The following is a 23,904-nucleotide window of genomic DNA, read 5'->3' on the forward strand; positions in this document are numbered from 1 at the left end:
TGTTTCGATTACGTTTTTGATACGTATTACTCACTTATATGTAATAATATAGAATAAAAATATACTATTAGTCCGATATTTGAAAATATGCATGCGTTCGTTGTCACTGTTAAACTGTTGTAATAACAATGGAATAATAAAATAATTTACTCAAATGTACATAATAATACATATACATATCCATAGAAACAATATTAAACGCAATAACTTTTTTGTACGCGAAGAAAAACTAATAGGTCCGTCGGGACTGAAACCCAAGAGTAATTGCGTATTGTCTGGTTTCTTTCTTAATGCTAGTATTTGTATACTTGCTATGAAGGCCTTTTTTTATTTCTGTTCCACAAATTTACAATCTACTCAAATTTCCACTTTACAAATTACGGAGTATTAACGCAATGTGATAAAAGCAATATGGCGTGTCGTCATTTGACCAGATCGTTAGGCCAGTTTCCCTTAAATCTTCTTTACATTGTAGGTTGATTTATTAGTTCTCTAATCAGAAGATTACGGTGATCCGTATTTCGATTCTGGTGTTTCAGAGTATATTGCCCAAATGATACTTCCTTCAAGTATGGTATCTTGAGATCTTCACGTGATATACCACGGAGAGTTTGTCACGGTACAAAGGATTTTCGACTGGAACGTTTGCAGGAATAAATGCTTCTGTAACTAAATAACTAAACAATTACAAGATGGAGCCAACAAATGAATAAATGGAGAGATGAAGAACAGTCGTGGTAAAAACGTGAGGATAAAGGTTAAACATCACTTTATTAGGTCAGCCCAAGTCATATGTACAGGAACAAAACGGAAATAACGTCAGCCAATGTCGTTACCTAACTAAGACTGTGGATAACTGGAGCAGAGTACGGGGAGAGTAACAAGGGGATGCCAATTGGTTTGCCAGCCTCAGCGGACAGGCCGAGTTTTTCGTTAATGTGAGCAGCCGCGTGTTCTGCCTTCGCGTAGGCGACTTCCGGTGTGTCTACTACGCGGCCATCGGGTCCAATGGGCGCTGAGGGGACGATTTTCGCGATGCTCAGGTTTTCCAGGTTACTGGTAGCCAGGACAGGCGAGGTGTAGGCGATCAGATGATCAGCGGACCTCACTGCTTCGTTGGCCAGGGTGATCCTCTCGTTGATGTGGGCGGCAGCGTGTTCTGCCTTCGCGTAGGCGACTTCCGGTGTGTCTACCACGCGGCCATCTAGGCCAATCGGTGCTCCTGGGACTAACTTCGTTAGAACTGGGACCGAGTACGTTGCGATTTGAGGACTTAGGAACAGACCTGGCTTGGCGAACGCTACCGCCAGAATGGTGGACAAAATGATCTGGAACAGAAAGTGGAATACACGTTGTAGAAAGGAATAATCTACTGATTGATTGTTGTTAATATTTGTAAATATATTTTAATTAAATACACCTGATAAATAAAACTAAATATTTATAACACGTGAAACTGTCAGTACTTTTGGCAATCAACACAGTTTTTTTGGACCATTTGTGTTTTTTTGTGTTATACCTTTTTCTGATATTTTTGTCACTGGGAGTTTTAATCTGGTCTGGAGCAATGCATAATTTTTTAGCGGAAAAGGGTATTGGTTATACTGATGCGACAAATGATTAAACACTCTGTAAGGAGAATTTAGAGAATTTCAGTCGTTTTTGAAATAGGTCTTTTATTTTGGGTCCCTGAGATAGAAGATTGCCTTCAAGAGTAAAGATCAAATAATAGTAGCTTGTCTGTAGAAAATAGTCTAGTAGAAACTATTGAATTTATGCACTGAAACAAACTGCCTCCAATAATAAAACAAGTAATCTTTGAATAAATATTTCATTATATGACACAAGAAAATGTTAAGAAACTAAGAAAAATATGTCTGTGAATGGAAAAATAAATATAATGACTCGTGTACAAATTAAAATTCCTTTAATTAGGAAAAACATTCATAAAAATAAAGTAGCTTCAGCGTGTTCTCACAATAAAAATAGTTCCAATCAGACAATAATTTGTAAAATAGTTCCAATCAAATAATAAATACTACTAGACTGCATCTATTATGATGTATAATTATGAAAAATGCATTTTAAAATACATTACAAAAACTTTTCCCTAATTTTTAACTGAGTGAATCCCCCAATTGGTAAAATTAATATTTTCTTATTAAGTAATCTACAAATATTTCACCAAAAAGAAAATAACTATGAAGCGTTTCTAGATATACAAATTTTAACAAGAATCAATGAATCCTTTGACAAAATAAGCCCCTCGGATGATACAATAAATACACTCTTCTTAAATAATTTATGTAAATTTTCGCGAAACAAACATAATTTAATTAATATACAATTTTTTCTAATACCTTTTATAAACAATTTTCTTTATAATACTAATAAACAAACCCAACTCGTAATAATTATTCCGTCTAACCGGTAATACTCACCAAGGTGTTCATGGTGTACAGAGTTGAGGCTCCTTGCGCGCTATCTGAGATTCAGTACTCGCCAAGGTACCTGGGACTCGTGGTATCCACCTTGCCTCATGGGCTTTATATAGGCACCACAGCAAAAAGATTTTCGCTTGCATGGATTCTATTCTCCCATCAACGGGAGAACGCGTGGCTGGGAAACGCCCTGTCCAATGCAGGCCCGGTAACACCTGACATTGACATTTGGTCCAATCCCGGCTGCCAGGGGGCCCTCATTTTCGTTTCCCCTTGTAACTTGGAGTAACAATCGGCGCAGAGAGGGGCCCCCAGATCGATATCTGTCGTAAAGTCGATTACGTGTGATCGACGCGGAACGTTCTCCGATTCCTTTACCTTTCTTTTTTTTTCCTTTACACCAAATTTCTTAACGGCCGGTTGCGTGATCGAGGATTTCCTTATTCGATGGCCTTGGGATTCCGGAGTGGCCGTAGCACCGGCGAGTTTTCATTCATTTTTGTTCCTAGATCCTCGTTGGTCTCGAAGTTCAATGAGAAAATTTATGGAAGGTTCTACTGTCTTTGAAATTTCTCTTGCAACAGATGGGACTTAGGCTTAAGCTGCGTCTTCACTATGTATAAAAATAGTGATTTATAATAAATTCGTACGTAATCATACTAACAGATGTCGTACATTGCAAGAGGAAGATTTTCTTTTGTTTTTTGTTACCAACTTTAACACAGATGTGTTTAAAGCTGCGTTTATACTACGTAGAAAAACAGTGGTACATAATAAATTGTTGTATACCGTTTTTGTTCGTAAATAACTAGTAGAACCAATAAAATTCTGCTTTCGAATCACTGCACACTTGCAATTAAGGAGAAACGAGTCAACGTATATTAAATACAGTGCCATCTAGCGAAAGAAATTCGATCTGAATTTACGACATTTCGACGGCTAAAGATCTATTGCTTATCGAATGACGACATCATGCAGAACGTGCAGTAATCGCGAACGTGCAATACTACTATGCACTGAGCATTTTAACAAATTAGAAAGAAATATTATTGTATCAGTATCAAATACCTATTTTCAGACTTAAAAGCGTAGTAACTACGTGTTGGAACATTTATATTGATTTTTTTATAAATCGTAGTATTACGTAATCGAACGAGAAAGTAATAACATTTCCTATTTGTTACTTTCTCAAATTCAACTAGAAGCTTCAGTTGAAATAAGAAGATTCCTTTTTATAACACCAGGATGCTATTAGTAGACTTCGTTTCAATGAATAATAGCCTTTCTTTACAGTTTAATCGGCCCTCAGTGAAAATCGGCATCAGATGGCTTCATTTCCTTTCACCGTTTTTGAGAAATTCGTTTTTTGTATCCACGCGATTTCCTTATGCGATATAGAATATTCGTATCGACTAGAATCAGAGGTGTACATAACTAGACACCGAGTGTAACAAGAAACTGCATGATGCAACGTTTCGTGTTTTGTCGAATTAAAAGAAGTGTCGATAGAATTGGACGCTACGTTTTTGTCTCGAATTTTTTATTCGTGTATACAAGAAGTCGTTAAACCTTTTAATTGGTACACTTATAGTTCACTTAACACTCCTGTGATTTGTATCACAATGATGATATATTGAACGTTATGATTATTACGATTGAATGTTATTAAATTTTGTTTAGAATAAATTTCAATTTTTTAAGAATTATTGATAACCACAGGTCCAAGAAATCTTAAGGGCGTGTTCCTAAAAATTTCATTGAAATCGCACGTACCGTTACGAAGATATCACAGCACCCAGTTGGAAGAACGTTCAATCTTCAAACCTTCGTACAGACATCCTACATATATTTCTTTGCGATAAAAAAATGTATAAATACTGTTAAAAGTACAACTAAGTCATTAGAAAAAACTTTGTGTGCCACACTTGCTTTGGTCGCCCAAAAAAAATTCTGAAAGATGTGCACGAAACTCATGCGCAAGACTAGAATACCTTAATTCGAGCTAGCCTAAAGGTCCAATAGAGGCAGAGATGGGCAACTCATTGTCTAGATAAAAATTTTCGAATAACGAATAAAAAATAAAAATATTTCATCATTTTTAATTGTTTAAATACGGAAATTTCAATTTTTCGAATAAAATAATACTTCCCTAGTAGCACAAAAATATTGAAAAAATATTTTGTTAGCCACACTTTTTAATATGAAATAAATATTAAATCCAAATATTGTATACATATTCAGGAAATATAAAATACATGTTTGCAAAAGTATTTTGTTTCCAATATTAAATACATATTTATTTCATATTGGGGCAAAAATATTTTTTTTGAAATATGAAATAAACATTGTATGTATATTTAAATATTAAACAAAGATTCAATCTCTTTTTAATATTGGATGAATATGTATTTAATATTTTGTGCTACCAGGGTTCTTTATGAATGACATAATGGGGGTCGAACAATTATTATCCAATCTCATTAACTGTTTAAAGCTCAAAACGCCACTTTTAGATACTGCTGCTTTTCCCTACGTATTATTCGAATAAAATTCTGCCCAACTCTGACTATAGGATACTCTAAACGCCGCTCCCGCCGAAAAACCGTTGAGCATCGGATCTCCCCCAAGCTTCCTGAAAGTGACGAGCGCCAGGACGCAGCAATCTAGCTGTTCGTGATCTAACAACAAACAGGACCGACGTACGGCGCGGCACGAGTGTGATCAGTTACGCGATTGTCGGCCTTCGAGCGGCGTCGACCTTCGGCGATCAGGGCCGCCGGCCCCGCTTGGAGAAATGACAACGGGATCGAGTGTCTTCCCCCCCCTTGGCCGTCCTCTTGCAGCGCGGGACACGAAAATGGAGCCCACCCGTAGAATTTTTCCCTGGACGACGCCGCCGCCACCCGCAGACCGTACTCGTTTTACAACACGCTTACCTTGCCCCGAGGAACGGAAACGCGTCGCCTGATCCTCGGGGTCCCTCTATCCAACGTGTTCGTACGATCTATCGATCCACCAGATTTTTCTATTAACATCTCGGACGGATCGTCGTGTTACGCGATCGCGGCCGGCCTATAAAAGCTGATCTAGGACGAGCCCTGCTCATAGTCGACCGTGTCCAACGATCCTCCTTCACGTGTACGATCGCCAGCCGTTTGCGACGTCTGCGCATTATCGAAGTCACCCTGTCCTAGGCCCCGTCAATCGTCATGTCACCAGTCGGCTTGGTGTTCGTCGGACTGATCTCCGTTGCTCTGGCCAAGCCGGGCCTCATCTCGGGCCCGTTGATCGCTAGGCTGACCCCAGCCGCATCGGTCGGGCTTGATGGCAGAGTGTTGGACACGCCAGAGGTTGCAGTCGCGAAGGCGGAACACGCTGCAGCGCAACTGAACGAGAGGATCAACCTGGCCAACGAAGCTGCCAGGTCATCCGGGGTACTTCAAGCCACTGTGGTCAGGCCTTCCTCGTTGGTGGTCTCTGCGCCTACCGTTCTGATACCTGGTGCACCTGTCGGACCCGATGGTAGGGTCGTCGACACGCAGGAGGTCGCTATCGCCAAGGCTGCTCATGCTGCCGCGCAGGTCAACGAGAGAATCAATCTGGCCAACGAGGCTGCTAGGTCTGTGGCGGCGGATGTGAACAGGTGACTATTGGTTTAGAGGAGTTAGGGGATGGGAATATTGCTACGCCATTTGGCTCCGACAGTTATGACTCTGGGCTAGCATAATTTCATTAGACTAGAAGATTTTAGTACAGATACATCTAGGTCTGTAGCGGCGCATGTGAACAAGTGACTATTGGTTTAGAGGAGTTAGGGGATGGGAATAATGCTACGCCATTTGGCTCCGACAGTTATGATACTGGGCTACCATAATTTCATTAGACTAGAAGATTTTAGTACAGACAGATCTAGGTCTATGGCGGCGAATGTGAACAGGTGACTATTGGTTTAGAGGAGTTAGGGGATGGGAACATTGCTACGCCATTTGGCTGCGACAGTTATGATACTGGGCTAGCATACTTTCATTGGACTAGAAGATTTTAGTACAGACACAACACTAGGTCTTTGGTGGCGCATGGCAACAGGTGACTATTAGTTTAGAGGAGTTAGGGGATAGGAACACTGCTACGTCATTTGGCTGCGACAGTTATGATACTGGGCTAGCATACTTTCATTGGACTAGCAGATTTTAGTACAGACACATCTAGGGCTGTGGCGGCGGATGTGAACAGGTGACTATTGGTTTAGAGTAGTTAGGGGATGGGAATATTGATACGCCATTTGGCTGCGACAGTTATGATTCTGGGCTAGAATAATTTCATTAGACTAGAAGATTTTAGTACAGACACAACACTAGGTCTTTGGCGGCGGATGTGAACAGGTGACTATTGGTTTAGAGGAGTTAGGGGATAGGAACATTGCTACACCATTTGGCTGCGACAGTTATGATACTGGGCTAGCATAATTTCATTGGACTAGAGGATTTTAGTACAGACACAAGGTGTCTAAAGGTGGTGTCTGATTCTGAATCTTTGGTAACCTGAAAAAAATTCCTTCCAGGCGAGTCGTACCCCTCGTGGCTAGCGGATTGATAGCCGCAATTCCTGGGGCAGCAGTGGGCCCTGACGGAAGAGTGCTGGACACACCGGAAGTGGCGGCCGCGAAGGCAGCGCACGCAGCTGCCCAAATCAACGAGAGAATCTCTTTGGTGAATGAGGCGGTCAGATCCTCGGGAACTGTGGTAACCGCTGGACAAGCTGTGTCCGTGCCGCTGGTGGCGGCCAACGCTGTAGTCGTGCCAGGAGCGCCTATTGGTCCCGATGGACGAGTCCAGGACACAGCGGAAGTAGCCGTGGCGAAGGCTGCGCATGCGTCTGCCCATCTGAACGAGAAACTGAACTTGGTCAACGAGGCGGCTAGGTCCGCCGATGTCCTCGCTATCGCCAGCCCTTCTGTAGCCTACGGGAGGCTTGTTTATTGATACAGAAAGCCCAAAGGAGAGCACTCGCGCGGGAATCACTATACAATATAGTCTATGAATAGTTGTTTTTAGTTGAAATAAAGAAACTGTTCGGAACCATTGCTGATGTCTTTGTTCCTTGATTGTGTGGACATGATGATTCTTGCAGGTAGCTATAAAGGTACCCCTATTAACAAACTCGGCACCCACTAGGGGAAGGTCTTCCTACAACTTGGTCCCAGGAGTTACTGAAATTTATTCCAAATCAACATTAGTTTAAACAGTTATTTTAGTATTTGAAATAAATTCACCAAGTGGTAGGAGGTCCTTCCCCTATACTTAGTCCCCTAACGGACACTGAGTTTGCTCGTGAGGGTACCTGTGGAGTCACAGACAATCCTTCTCTTGGCTATCTTTTATATCTTTCAAACCCTTGTAGCTACTTGTCTCTATTAGATTTTGAGGAGTTGGACTAGTTCTTTCTTCTATTACCTGATACATTTAGAATGTATTTTCTGGGGTGTCTGAAATGCTTTGAACGAGTGTCGACAGGTGTTGCGCGCATTATTAAGTCCTTAGTGTCAATTACTCACTGCAGACTGTCGAAAGGCACTGTCTGGCTATTTCTGGCTCCGCTCTGTGGTTCGACCGGTGAAAAATCGGCAAACAAGTCGGGCAATAAGCCTGACCTGCGGTTCACACTCTGACAAGACAGACGGGGAAATCGATACATATTAATATCGGTAATTTTTTAGCAGACGTATTATTGTGTCAAGATCGATTGCATCAAATTCGGGTCGAGGATAGTATGCTAATTGAGTTGCGAGGTGTGCAGGTGTAATCTAGGAACGACAATGATTTCTGCCAGCCGCGGTGAGACGAGAAAATGAACGGAGGTGAAACAAATGAACCGTGAGCTTCGTTTTGTGATGTTTATTAACCTTCTAACTATATTCCACTTTATTTTATTACCTGTTTCTTACTGAATTATTACCTGTTTCTACTTTTATTCACTATAAATAATATATCTGAATTTGAGATAATATAAAACAAGAAATAAATTATTCTCGAGTTTTGTAACTTCAACATTTTTTATATTATTTTGCTTCTTGTATTTTTATTGATTCGAGTATTTTTAGAACACGTACCTGAATATATCTGCAATATTATATTCGTTAATTTAAAATACGGTTCTGCTGCGTAAACTGAGCGAACCACTCATTAACCGGCAGAGATAATGAGACACGCCATTAAGGTCCGTATCAGAGCACTTAATGGCCTGCTGATTTTTACAGCATATTAATACAAATTTGTTACTCTCGGTTAATGAGAGCATCGGGAAATTTACGATTTCCTTATCATTCTCAAAAGATAACCCAGACGTATTAACAAATTAATGGATTTCATGTACGCGTAAAATACGGGTATATAGGGTGAGTCAATAAGAACTACTTTTCGTGTTAATTAATTATTTAGCATTTTAAAGAACAAATTGGATGGATAAAATTCGATTTCATTGTATCTTATTTTATATTATATTACATAATAAAGAAATATTGATCACAAATATCCACGAAAAAAATTACTAACTTACAATACAGTCAATATTGTTATCCCGTCCCCAAACTCCACCTACAATGACTAATGTGACTTGAATTTTGCAATAAACAAAAACGTACCCCTGGCACTACTTTTGCTGCCCCTTCGAAACGGAGAAACGGTTAAACATCTAGTGTATTACCTTTTAGAATTCAAACTGCATCATGCTCCATTTTCAGTCTCCTAAACATCGCATCCTGATCCCCACGGGTAATGTAAAGTCGAATCGACACACCCTGGTCCACGGACAAATGGAAAATACGAGTCAGATCGATGATAAGAGCTCGCCCGTATCCTGTACGCAAACGTTGCCCTCGGGAGCCTCCCCAGGAATGGATTATTTTATACCGCTCGCGGATCTCCTCGACGACCCTGACTCGCGTACATATTAGGGCATAGGACCATGGTTCAGGTTCCGTACGCGTTTGCAAAAAATATTCCGTGGAAACACTTTCGGAGCCGGATTCCATCCGAGGCGAGTCCTTGAAGACAGGCGTAACCAGTCCCACAAGGGCCGTCTCTCCTTTGGTCCTCTGATTATCCGGGATTCCGCCTGACCGTGGAAGAGGAGTATCGTCTCGTTCGAGGGTGTGGTGAGCCATCGGAACATGTCCATATAAATAGTCTTATGCAGGAGAGGAAATTCGACGATATCCAATCGAATCATCATGGGGTGTGCATACGTAAGTCCTGATAGTAGTAGCGTGGGTGTACAAGATCGGTTTCTAGCCTTCCTAGTTTGGTCCCTTGGGGATAGCCCTATCTCGGCGGTAGTTAGAGGTTTAGTGGTCGTAAATCAGCGTTCCTTGGGCTTGAATAGTGGAAATACACTTTTGGGGGATTGCTAACTTTGGGGTAGGACGTAAGTGGACAGTCCAGTTTCGATGACTGGATCAGTGGACTTGGGTGGACTCTTGGCATTCGTTGACATTGAAGTAATAAGACATCGGTTTCGAGCAGTTATTCTAAAATTCATGGAGATGAAGTGCTGCCTTTTTTCAAGAGCTGAGGATACCTAGGATCAGTACTGTAGCAGTTTGAAGTATTTAGTGGGATCTCTGGGGTTAACTGACTGGGTAACAAAACAGTAGAACTGAATAGGCCTAGCCCAAGATTAACGTTAGGCTTCAATCTGTGGATTCCATGACAGTAAAACACTAGGGTCTAACTAATAGTAGAGATCTATAAACCCTAATTTTAGCAATTACTATTGTCTGAGTTGGAAGTGTTCAGGTGAACTTCTAGGGTTAACTGACTGGGTAACAAAACAGTTGAACTGAATAGGCCTAGCCCAAGATTAACGTTAGGCTTCAATCTGTGGATTCCATGACAGTGAAACACTAGGGTCTAATTAATAGTAGAGATCCATAGACCAACCCATACCCTAATTTTAGTTTGAACTACACTCTCCTCTTGAAACTAGGAAGCAGCTATTCCCATCACGACTTTTATCAGTGTTAATACATATTTTTTCCAGATTTTACTTTCAATCTGCTGCCTACTTTCTTCCGGTCTGGCCAAGCCAGCCGCACCACTCCTGAACTACCAGGACAGCAAGGGTCAGTACAGTTTTGGCTACAGTGCTCCGGATTCAGCTAGATCAGAGATCAGAACGCTGAACGGTGAAACACGTGGTGCTTACAGCTACATCGACGATGCAGGGGTTGTACAAAGTGCCCAGTACACAGCTGACACCGGGGGCTTCCGGATTGCTGCTACCAATCTGCCTCAGGCGCCACTTCCGGTAATCTTTGCGAACTATTTGACGTATAAATAATTATTTGATGTAATTAACACTAAGTAATGTTCAGAGATGTATTACTATCATAGAACTAGGTGAATTCCAGTAAGGAATGGCTATTTGAATTAGACAAATCTGCTAAGAAATTGTAATTATTCGGACTTAGTTATTCCTTAATTGGGTAGCAGAAAATATCGTTGCCTGGTACAAGTCATTAGAGATATCTTTGTTAAGTCAGTATTCGTTGCTTTGATGTTTGACAATATTTAAATATTTTCTGTATTGATCACGTTGGTGCAACTCTGTTATAAAACTGTCTTGAACAGGTGCAAGACACACAAGAAGTGATTGCAGCTCGTGAAGCTCACTTGGAAGCACAGAAATTGGCGACGGGAGCTCGGAGTGGTGAAGAAATGAAGATAGACGGAAGTGTACCTGAGAGTCCTATAGCTGAAGTGATAAAAATAACTGAGAACGGTGTACTTTTGAAGGAGTTGAAGGACGAACAAAAACCAGCCATTGAGTCAGGTGAGAAAATTCCAATGGGACGAGAAAAGATTGAACAGGGAGAAGCTAGCTTGAAGGAAGTTAAACTTGAAAATTCTGGAGAAATGAAGATTAGTGGAAAAGGGCAGACTGAAGAAAATCTGAAAGCAGTTGCAAAGGTTGTAATAGCAACTGGATCATATGTAGCTTAATATTATTTATTATTATAGTGATAAAAATTCATATTATTCTGTAGGATCTCCGAGCAGACTTGCCACTGAAGGATGCCACCATCACTAGAAGTAAATATTATTTAGATATTCTTGTGCAATCACTGACATTTATAATAATTATTAAAATCACTTTGAATGAAATGTTTAAGATATGAATTATGTTTATACATTTTCATGGATTTCATCATATTTATTGTTCTATTACAGGTACCCCGGCATCCACAACGATCTTATCCATCAATGCAGACGAAATAAAAGGACTGAAAGCAATTGACACCAAAACATCGACTGCCTCTGTACAAATGTCGACAAGGTCGCAAGAGCAAGACTCGACAACAATCGATGCATCTCAAGGCACAATAGCGCCGTTTAACACTCTCCCTTTGAGACCTACTTACCCGACTATTATTAAATACGCCATTCCAATCTTTATATTCTGAGAAACACTTCATTAAATGTTTCCCCCAAATCACGAATCGTTCATTTTCTTATACTTCGACCAATAAATGTACCCAGTTCTGTGAATCGAAATAAACCATCTGAAATTAAACTGAATATTTTATTGCCGTACATTACCTATCTTCCCATTGAATTGTTTTAGACAGAGTCGAAAAATTCCAAACCTGTCCTCACTCAATACTGTTCCTGATATTCGGTTGGTCGCTGTTAAGAATGCAAAAAAAAATAAGTTCTTGCTCAAGAATTTATTGATTTTCTTTTTTTTTTTATTGTAGTCAACATGATGAAGGATTGTTCACAACCTCATTGTTATACATTTGTCGATTTATTCTTTTTTTCTTCATCTTTACAAAATAATGCCGGCTGCCATTGGACAAGAAACGAAGCTGTACACGATCCATTTAATGAACGTTGGCGGTAAATTACGGTTGAAATCAACGGCTAAAACCCCATATCGTTCGCGGTCTGCCACCAAAAAGTCTGCGTTATAAAAAACGAGTCCAACGATGAACGTATTCCTCTTTGAATTTCTTCTTCATCTTCTTTTTTTCTTTTTCGTAACTAGCGTTTACACTCGACTGCCGCAAATTGGAAGCTTACGAACGTATTTACATCGTGTAAAACGAATAATTAAACAATCGCGTAGAATGGAAGCTCACCGATTTTTCTCATCGGCTGAACGTAATCGCAAACCACAACACGCCTCTCCCCCATCGAGATTTTCCACGTTCTATCGTAATTATTCAACTTCTTAGAGTCTATACACTGTTTTTTTTGTTTTTATTTTTACCGTTCGACGATCGTTACGAAAACATGCAAAAATCACACTTTAAAGAAGGAAAAAAAACGAAACGGAATCTCAACGAACGCTTCGGAGAATTGGATTGGAATGTAAAAGTGACGAATGTTCCAGTTTTTGTAGGAAAAACGGTGCAACCTTTGGCTAATTAACCAATATTGTACATATTTAAGGAAAAAAAAAAATTGAAATACAGTAATTCTTTGATGAGTGGAACCAATCAAAACAGACTAAACAGAAGCTAAGTAGAGGCTCGGCATCGAGTAAAAAGCAAATTTATAAGGGGTTGAAAACCTTTCCTCCTTATCATGAATGCTTCGAAGCGGATCAGAGTATGTCGCACTCATCGAGACATTACTGTATTCAATGTACTTTTTGCTTGGCGAATCGTTTCCTCGTCCACGTTAACGTTAATAATTGTTCCCTCAGTATACGAGTCGAGAATGTTTATTGACTTGTTTATTAAATTGTTTATTGAATTCTTGTGAATATTTGTGGTAGAACCAAAGGTTGTACTGCCTTCTCGTCCCTACGACTCATTCGAGCCACGTTAATACTGAAAATCTTCTCGACGATGAACGACATTCGCTTTTCAATAATTTCTTCCTCTTTTGTTGTTAATATTAGTAATAATAGAGCGAACGTGATCATTCAAGATCGATATCGGTATCGACAATGACGGACAAATTGTCGTGTCCCATTTAACACGAGAACCATTCACGTTAACGAAACTTGGTTTATATATGTAATAATTAATGCACGTATCAATAATTAAGAATACAAAAGACGCGGAACGTCGTCTAGATCGCTTTAATCCATCGTCGTTATAATCGCAATACAGTAACATTCCCTTATACATATTAATATAAATCTAATACTCTCTCTCTCTCTCGCGCGCTTTTCGCTTCTTCCTCCTCTTTTGTTGCGATTTTGTCACACACACACACACATACACACACTTTCTCTTCTCAATTTTCAGTTAGAATCTATGGAAATCACCCATGGAGTTCAAGAATTTTCTTGAAAGCAATACTTTAACACTTTTTCCTCTTTTTTTTCGGTACAGGATCTTATTTTCAGAATTTTTCATCGTTCTCTCTCTATAGTACCACATGTAGGTCAAAAAGTGCGCTTATAAAAAGCAGTGGACACGATGTTTTTCTTCCTGCGTCGTCCACGTGGCGAAGATATTTTTTTTTACGTGGAAAGTTATAGGCCGTGTTTATAGAGAGAGAACCATCATAATACGCACAATTTCATTTGTTTTCAAAGAACTTCTTCCGACTTCCAATCGATTCAAACTTCCATCTTTTCCCAAAGGGAGTATCAGGTAAATTTCGAAGAAGAAAGGAAGAAGAACATATATTCTTCCTCTCGAATCCTCGTGTTCCTTCATCATTTTTGTCCATTTAATTTTACTACAATGTATCGACGCTTCGACAACTTCTCCCTTCACTTTCGCCAGTGAGATTCGTCCTCTATGCTTCCCCCCTTTCATATTTGTCCCTTTTTTCAGTTAACGCGGGCGGTATCCCCTCCAACGAAAGAGCGGAGCCACTTTTTGTCCAGTTTCACGGTTCTTCGATTAAGAGCTGGGCGGCAAATTCGAAATGAAACATTTTCGGAGACAAAGGAACTTCGATGCAATTGCAAAAATAGATAGTGACTTTTCACTTCTCTTTTTTCTTTTTCTTTTCAGGGCTGAGATCAGACACGTTTATCGCGCTAGGGTGATTTATCATACTCTTTCCTTTTTTTCTGTTCATTCTGAATCGTAAAACGAACTGAAGGATTCACCGCGTGAAAAAAGTGGCTCGGCAAGTGTTCATTAAGATTACCACCTCTTTTAATCTTTAATTTACTCGCTAATTATTCGCGACACACTACGTCGACTTATCTGAGCGACAATAAAACATTATACAACGTTTCATATTAATCCATTTGCCTTATTCTCGTGATATACATATACATATATATAGTACGTGTTCGTGTATGCCTCTGTGTCTGTTTTTTTTATACCAGCTTTCCGTCAATACTGGCTCATATAAATTCATATCTGCTCTCGCACATTTAACTAATTGTTTAAACCATAGTACGCCATACATATTCGAAACAACTAATTCCCCAATAATTTCATAATTTATTACAGTTACTTTTGCGAACAATGAAATTATATTTCATTCAATAATTTAAATCGTACTTATTTACATGTATTTATTAAAATAAAAAAATACATGTTTCAATACTAAAGGTGCGTATCCACTTGTTGCATATCGACGTATCGTATCACCATAGGATGCATTTTCATACGTAACGATCCAGCGCTTGTCCATCCGCATTGATACACAATGGCGATACGACACGAGGACATGCAACAAGTGGATACGCACCTTAACACTTTCACTGTCATACAAATCATCACGGAGACTGTCGAATTACTTAATTATTTCGTAGTACCATGGCGTAAACAATTATTTAGAATATTTTAAACCTCAATATTTGAGTAAATGTTTGTTTAAAAAAAAAAAAAACTATTTTTTCGAGTAACTTCCAGCATTGACTCTCATAGCGTCGTTTAAACGTATATATATCTACAATACTGTTGCGAGTATCGATAACCTTACCTCGACTAATTAACGTCGGCCGAGAGACGTCCGCCTTTTGTTACACGATAAATTACGGGCAATTGACTTTATACTCCTATATCGAAGTGTTTCTTTTTGTTTTTCTCCTTGAACGCGTCCCGAAGTGACGGGTTCAGAGTAGAAATAGAATGTTCATTATCTCCTCGCTTTCCATCATTCACACATTCGAAAGATAAAAGTCTTCACATGGGGGTGGGGGATTAAGTCCCTCCATTCCTATTTTGAAAATTGTCCTCGCCAAATTCTCTGCTTCTGATAAGGAAAATTCCCTTATTCCGTTAAATAATGTCTAAATTATTAAATCAGAAAATCTTGAATATAATAATAAATTGTAATTTGAGAGTTTTTTAACATTCATCTTTTCTCCGTTCTCTCTCTCTCTCTCTCACTCTCGTACGAAGTACCTTCCCTGTTTCACGTTTAAAGCGCATAATCTGAATACTATTCCCTCGTCGTCTCACTAATTCTGCCTATCAGAATCAGTTCAGACGGGTTCTCTGAATCTTACTCATGTTCTACCGAAACCACTCGTTTTTCTAATGTACCGTCCTACGCGTGTTCGTTTTCAGTGCACGATTCGGGAGCTGATAGATCATACATTTTTCATGCAAGAGAAAATCACAGTCAATCCTCGAAAATTTGCCGCCACTGTTGCTTCATTAACGCTTTCCACTGCTCGATTACTACGTAAATTAAGTTAAAAATACAGAAAACACTCGTTTACTGTCTGCAGAATTTTTCTAATTTGTTATTTCTCACCCAACATCGTATTTCTCAACAATAAAAATTTATAAAACTATATTTTAATTTTTCTTTAATATCATAACACAAGCTTTATGCAATAAATGGAATGTTAAAAATATTGTCCCCAAAGAATATGTATTCATTTTGATATTCCTTCTAATGGACATGTAAAGTGGATTAAAATTTCAGAAAAGTTACTTGTCATTTTAAAACTGGTAGCGCTAAGGTAATGAAACCAAACTGTGTAGAAAGCCTTCCCCTTTCCATTGCTTCTTGTTTCATGTCAATACGACTTCCGGTTTCCGAGATATCGTCGATTAAAGAGAACCCTATTTGTTGGTACTTTGTTCGCTCTATCTCGCTCGCACTCATACCTTGGACCGTATAGTGATGCCAGTGACAGACGCTGCGTCAGCGATTTTCCACTACTCCTAATAGTAGCGTACGGATTTTCATGAATTTAACTAGGTCACGCTACTTCCGGGTTTTCCCGGCGCGACTATGACGCGAACTTTAAAGTTTTATATCTCGGGAACCACTTGAGCTATCGACATGGAACAAAGCGCATTTTTAAGGGCATAGTTCGCTCGATCTATTGTATTCATTTTACATTATAATCTCGTACTTGCAGACTAATTAGTTAAATTGACATTATTTTTCGTACTTAATGTCTTGTAGGAACTAATTTGTTGTTTGAACAATAGAAAGCACTATAATGAAACAATATAGCGGTAGAAAGATGCTATAGTGAAGGTCTGAGAAGGTCGAAGCTTCGAATGACACTGATAGCAACAGTAAAGTAGAGGGATTCTTGCAAAAAGTACACTTTCTGACAAATTTAAAATTAGTAATCAATTAGGCCTATAATTTCATAAATCACAGAAAATTGTTACTTGGAATCTTTTTACGGGCTGTTACGTTTTTGCAAGAATATATTGTAAAAGGTACTGCCAGTTATAGTAGTAGGTCGTTTGTAAGTTGACGAAGAGGAGGAAGACGATGATAGGCAGTAAAATAGCAAGATGGTGGTCGGCTTTGAACTGGAAGAAAAGTTAGAAGAAAACCCATCGATACACTCCATCGTTTCACTTCAGTCTACAGTTCGAAACTGACGACAATAAAATTACTTTCCACGTTTATATATATTCTCCGAAAGTACTATACTCTGATTATCATGAACCATTTACGGATTACATATTCCAGAACATATTTTCTTTATTTCCTAGAAAAGGTGGTACGCAGTCTAAACCACGTGAAACGATGGATCTCGTGTGATTTCCCGGCGTCAGAATTTTTTCGTATAGAATTCGTGCTGGAAATGCAGGTAGAAAAGGAAGAAGAGCACAGTATATGTACATACATATAGAAATGAAGTATGAAAATTATAGAGTGCCACTAAGTAAATAGATTTAGTTTATGCTACTGTGATTGACAATACAAAATAATAACGCGACTGATGGTCAAGCCAGTCAGAGACAAGAACAGTGCCCATCTGAAATTATTCTACGTATTATTCAAAATAAAAATTTTCATCCACGAATAAACTGTAGCTGTCAGTTTTGCAAGGATGTAAGTTCACACGACTGGAAACGCAGTTCTTAAGTCACATATTCACTAATGGCCACTGTAAATGATCCCTGACGCACTCAGAAATGCGCGTCAGCAAGCGATCCACTTGGAAAAATCTCATAGCAATGACATCCCTGAATGTTCTTAACATCGGCAAATATCTGAACTTATTAAAAAAACATTAATTTTATATCTGAATCACTACGATATTTTAACCAAACGTAGACGCGTCATTTCCGGTTCGCTTTTGTTTGTCAAACCTGACGAGTGATTCTCATACGATTCTCTACGCGATCCACGAGCTATGATCCACGATAGATCACAACCTCGATGGATCGATATGCATCATTGTCGAGCGCAGATTTTCTTTAATTATCGATCCACTATAATTTCTCTTGCTCATTCTTTCGTTCATTCCTATCTCGCTCTCTCACACTTTCTCTCATTCTTCATCAGATCTCTAAAAAGGTAATCACGTTGATCCCATAGAATACGCGTTTTTAAATATCTAGGCACAATTCCTAACGATTGTTCTGGGCAAGCTTGTGCGCAAGAGAGTATCCCTTTCCTCGTTTTCGTCATCGGGACGTCGATCCTCGGTATTCTAGAATCCTCTGAGAAACATTAACTTTTTCCTTCTTAAAAAAGAACAATTTTTCAATTATACCCGACTAACCAGTTAATTCAGTAAAAAAGTTTATTCTTAAAATTTTTCATTATTTTTATTAAAAATTACTGACAAACGCTCTTCTAACATAAATGAACTTTACATAAATGCTAATAAAACTTTCACAAATAATTATTTCCTTCTGTAAAATTGTTCAACATTAATTATTAGTAAATGAATGAATTTATGTCTACAAATATACAAATTATTTAAACATTTTTCTGAGAGGAAATTATTTTTTCTAAAAGCCTACCGATATTCATTCCTCTCGTTAAATTTATTTTTTTTTTCTCAACGTTTTGCGAATGCTGAAAAAATGTTGCTTTTTCGCTGTTTCTCGGAAGAACTGAAGAAGCAAAAAGAATCCGAAAACATCGAGAAACGTGATTGTAACGAGATAAAAATTAGAAAAATGTCTCGGTGCTTCGAACTCACGAGGTTTCGCATGGATCTAGAAAGATCCACTGCCTCGAGGCTCGCACGATCCCGAAGAACGCGTCGGGGGAAGAGAAATTGGTGTGCGAGAAATTCTTCAGAGCTCTCGATCAAAATGGCCGCCGATTAAATTCAGAGTTGGACACTTTAAAAACAATTGATTCAACAACGAAAAATTTATACTAATATTTTACGTCTGAAAATTATTTTCTGTTCTTTTATTATAAAATGGTAATACTTCTTCGCTATACGAAAAAACAAATTTAATTAATCCAACTCTGATCCAAGGCAGCCGGGAAACATGGAAACAGCGTACAATTCTGTAATAAAAAGTATGAAAATAAAAAACATTCGAAATGAGAACAGACCCTGACGTTGATTGTTCTGGTAAATTGTACAGCTGCAAATTCTATCTTGTCCATTGAACCGTCCGAAAGAACCGTGGACTCGATATACGTCGCAAATTTGTGGATTGGAAGAAATTAGAAAAAAAATCAGTTGGTACTATTATTAGTGAAGTGAAAATTCGAGGTGGCTGACGCAGGAATTTCTTCTGAAGTGTGCCTTCCTTTAAATTCGCGATAATTTATACATTACGAAAAGTTATTAAAAATTAAACCGAAACACAATCGAAGTTATTGTAATCCCGAGGGAAAGATTCTGGTACAAAAAAATAAATTAAAAATTAGTTATTGATTTTTAAAAAATTCTTTTAAATTATCTAATTTATTATAATAAGAAAATTGGACACAATTAGACGAAATGTCTTACGTCACTCCCTCGAGTAGCGCACGAAAATAAAATAGGGGGAAGGAACAGAAGGGGTGGCAGCTGGATACACAGAAAGAACACAAAAAACGGACAGGTTTATTTATCTTTCCATTAATTTTGCGTTATCTTGACAAATCGGCTATATGTATCTACGTATAGTTCTTTGCCCGCTCGCTAGTGAATTTTTTTTCTTTCTCGTCGTGTGTTCAGCACGGTTTTCACTTACTCTCCGACCCCTTCCTTCGACACTCGGTTCCGCCCCCGTGGAGAGAGAGAAAAGAAAACAAAAAAAAAAAAGCGAGTGGAACCGAGGCTCGCGGATACAACAGGTGAACAATAAAGGAGAAGAAAAAAAATACGTTTGTCGGAGATAGAGCACGCTCGAAACATATAAAGCGCGTTTCACGATCTCGATTTGCGGTATGGGTGGGGGGAAAGGACAGATGTTTTGTGGTGGCAGTGGATCGGGAAAAACTTCGGCGAGCATAAGGCGAGAAACTAAAACAAAAAAAGAAAAAATAAAGAAAAAAACAGGCGAGCGTTGTCGCAGAAATCACGGAAGGTGTACAGTGAGTGGTGAAAAATTAAATCGCCCTGTTTCGTCGTTCGCAAAATTTGAATAGATTATTTTCCACCCCCTGTATCCACTATTAAGACAATAACTTAACAAGAAAAAAATATTTGTTCAAAGTCTTTCCATTATCTTTCTGACGCATTCCGTTCGCTGACGCGACCGACCAGCTTTTCAATTTTCTTGCTGACGCGACGAACTTTCTAATTTTCTTGTTGACGCAACCGGCCAGCTTCGAATTTTCTTGTTGACGCGACTGACCAGGTTTTCATTTTTCATTCTAACGCTTTCCGTTTGCTGACGCAGCTTTTCCAGCGTCAACAGTTTTGTCAACGGAAAGAGTCATAGAATAATGGATGACAGGGGGTAACCAGGAGTTGATTAAAAATTTCTGAACGTTTCGAAATTACCGAGACCACACTGTGCTGACGCACTGATCGCAGTTGCGGCGTTCGTTCTGACGCGATCGTAAAATAATTCATTAAAATAACGATTAAAACACAGTTATTAAATATTCGAAATTTGTATCGACGAGACCGGGGGAGGGCGACTTAGGCCAGCACAGTCCATAGGCGGAGATAGTAGCGCTACTAGTAATAGTAAATAGACAATAGTAAGTAGACAATAGTAGAGACGATAGTATATAGTAAGAGTAATAGCGATAAATAGACAGCACACGTTTACACGTTTGAATCGTTTATCTTGAATTTTCTTCAATTTCATCAGAACTTTATAAAATTTTGTTAAATTACTATCTTGTTGTTTTTTTTCGTACACATAAACGTCTGCTGTCTAGTGATAAGTGTTAGAAGTAATACAAGGTATACGATATACGTACTAAGAGAGAGAAAGAGAGAGAGTGAAGAATAGAGAAAAGAGAGAGATAAAGAGATAGATACAGAGAATGAGAAAATGACAGAATCACTATAAGCGTGAGAGAGTAGAATAGAGAATTTGAAGAGTCTGAGAGCGACAGAGGGTGACAGAATTAGATTAGACAATAGCAGCGCCGAATTAATTAAAAAAAAAAAGAAGAAGAAAGAAACGTAACGAGCCTAAACTACGGTCCAACTAAAATTAATCGCCGGGATCGATATACAAAAAAAGTTATCGCGCGTGTACTCCTTTTTTTTTGTCGTCCATTTTCCATTTTCTTCGTCCGCTCGATCATATTTTATTTTGTATATTATCCCGTTTTCCTGCTAAGCTAAGCTCGGTGCTCCGCCATCGTGCTGAACGCGTCTCGTTTCGCTAGACACGCAACGTCTAGAGTTAAGAGAATTAAAAAAAAAGAAAGAAGACAAAAGTTAGAAGAGAAAAAAAAAACGAAATAGTAAATAGAGGGTACGAACTAGGGAATAACAACGATAAAGGAGTTAAATGAGTAATTAATAATTAGCGCTAGATTAATAGTAACGAACATAGGTGATAAACGGTGAGACGATTAAAAAGTAGCGATAATAATAATAGGTAGTAATAATCGTGGTAAGTAAAACGTAAACAAACAAAAAAATATAGAGAACGTTACAGAAAGAAAGAAGCGTCGGAGTGTGTATATATATTTTTTTTTTAAAAAGACACGCAACGGCGAAAAATAATACGACACTAAATGGGTTACACGGAAGTCAACGGGGTTGAATATTATCGGATGAAGAATGCTCGTTCGAAGAAGGTGTATAGGGGGTGGGAAGGCGCGTCCGCATCGCGAGACGCGTGAAAGACGTCGAAAAGACACTGCCACGGAAGTGACCAAGTTGCACCATATCTGCGGAAACGAAGATTCAAAGAGCAGCTATATATCATCACAATGCGTTTCGAACCAAGATCTACCCCTTCCGCTCAATATTAAGTCTACAATTTTTCTTTAAATTATAACCAGACTGTGGATTTTCATGTAATTAATCAAAAATTCGTTGCTCCAATTACCAGCTGCAATGTATCGCAAAGAGAAGGTTCTTAAATTTCATTAAAATATTTTTCATTCAATCGCATAAAATCCACAGTCTCTTTAATTACATGACTCCTCTAAATTATTCACGTGGAAAAGAAATGACAGAAATATTTTTACCCTATTCCAAGCACAGTATTCCCTCTGCAACGGTGGCGTCACGTTGGTTCGCACGGTGCTACTATAGAGAAGCAGTGGACATGAATGACGTCGGCGCTGTCGTATGACTCAGCGCTTGCGCCCCACCACTCCCGCCATCGACTGCGCATGCTCGTTGCCGATGGTTCTGGTGGCGTGGTGGGGATCACGCAGTTATAACGGGGACGAAAAACACGCTTATAGAGAGAGAACACTGTACTCGTCGTTATTTCCTTTCTTCCTTTTTTTTTTTTTTTTATTCTTCTACGATATTATATGTATCACAATGCGTCAAGGAGCAGAAACGTATACGGGGAAACGCGTCTTACTGTGCAAGGAAGCACTTCCGGGCCCGTCGTCTTGAACGCGCAAAAATCGAAAAATACTTTCTGCAGGGAGGCTCTGTAATTGAGGTATAAAAATCGTAGTAGTAAATCGTGTATAATAAATCGCGTCGTCGTGCCGGAAGAAGACACGTGGAAGAGCGACTCGGTACGTGTCCCAATACACCATGTGCACCTCGTGTTGCCTCTATGTCTGTATATGCGTGTGTGGTCTAGCCAGTGTGTGTGTGGTGTGTATTTTTGTCCCATGTGTGTATAAATGGAACCGATTGGCGAGCGTCGGTGTAAATGCTTCATATAGGAATCGTCGGTCGACATTGAACTATACATTGATCGAACATACATAAGAGTCCTCTTTGATAATCCTCGATTTGGATACTATATCCTCTGTTTGTACGATGAAAGATTACGTTTATTGACGAACGACCAGTCTGTATTATGAACTTAAGAGAAACCTTCTAGCTAATTTTGGTGCTTGAGAGTATATCGGTGTCAACCGGACTATCTATCTACATCTGGATCATATGAGATCTTAGGCCTTAGGGGTCTATCTGGCTAATGTTATATGCTCCTCGGGGTGATTTTGGAAATTTTTCGTGAAACCGAACAACTGGAAATATGAATTGTTGGCACTGACAATGAAAATGCTTCGTCAAGGGAGACTCAGCTAACAAAGATCCTTCAGTGCTAACATCGTTTTAGCTCGACATCTAAGCCTGATGCGATTTTCTGCAACAAACGTTCCAGAACAGCGTACAATTCAATAACGAGCGATCTGTACGATGAGAACCGATTCTTATCAGTGTATGCCTCTCCCCCGTTTGTGCGTCGGTGAACAGTTACCGTTTTTCCTACTGACTTCTTCGCGACAGAACTAATCCCCTAATCGAACGAACTATAAAGAGCCTTAACTGTAAAACGCCCGCCCTGACAAATTGATTCACGGAAATCGTTCCGTGTTTGTTCCTCGTACAAAATGAAAATTGATTTGTCCTTGCCGGAGGCGAGCTGATTGTGACTTGCAACGCAATTTCTGGCCCACGATTAGTATCCCCTAATAGTTGATCCTCTGATGCCTGGCGTTAACTTCGATTTCCCTTGTAACTAACGTAAAATACTTCTTCCTTATCGGAATCTTCAAAACATGCATTAACCATAAGCGATTCTCAGCATTTTGAAACAGGTGTCATGTCTGGATCAGCGTTGAGAATTGCTACCGTCGCCGAGGAATCGAGGACAACTTCAGGAAATGGGAGGGGGGGGGAAGAGATCAGTCAGACATAATCTGGAATTCGAAATGAACCAAATAAACCGAAACATCAGGAAGCCACTCTGGGGCAGACAAGAATGGAC

The 23,904-nt window shown here is 39.2% G+C and overlaps 2 protein-coding genes across 2 annotated transcripts; one reads left to right on the top strand and one right to left on the bottom strand.

Moving 5' to 3' along the window:
- Positions 1-836: 836 nt before the first annotated feature.
- LOC107186097 (cuticle protein 18.7-like) lies at positions 837-2,453 on the bottom strand. The gene is made up of 2 exons (XM_015573902.1): positions 2,442-2,453; positions 837-1,328 (listed from the first exon to the last, which is right to left on the bottom strand). The coding sequence occupies exons 1-2, from the start codon at positions 2,451-2,453 to the stop codon at positions 837-839; spliced, it is 504 nt and encodes a 167-aa protein (XP_015429388.1).
- Positions 2,454-5,650: 3,197 nt separating this feature from the next.
- Positions 5,651-7,423, top strand: LOC107186101 (cuticle protein 18.7-like). The gene is made up of 2 exons (XM_015573907.1): positions 5,651-6,084; positions 7,003-7,423. Exons 1-2 carry the CDS (start codon positions 5,651-5,653, stop codon positions 7,421-7,423), a joined length of 855 nt encoding a protein of 284 aa, XP_015429393.1.
- The last annotated feature ends 16,481 nt before the right edge of the window (positions 7,424-23,904 follow it).

The sequence above is a fragment of the Dufourea novaeangliae genome, unplaced genomic scaffold (genome assembly GCF_001272555.1).
Source record: "Dufourea novaeangliae isolate 0120121106 unplaced genomic scaffold, ASM127255v1 scaffold72, whole genome shotgun sequence".
NCBI lineage: Eukaryota > Metazoa > Arthropoda > Insecta > Hymenoptera > Halictidae > Dufourea > Dufourea novaeangliae.

Excerpts from the sequence above, each read along its gene's own strand:
- LOC107186101 (XM_015573907.1), top strand. The coding sequence starts at position 5,651 with ATGTCACCAGTCGGCTTGGTGTTCGTCGGACTGATCTCCGTTGCTCTG. Across the intron at positions 6,085-7,002 it reads GTGGCGGCGGATGTGAACAG|GCGAGTCGTACCCCTCGTGG; the intron begins GTGACTATTGGT and ends AATTCCTTCCAG.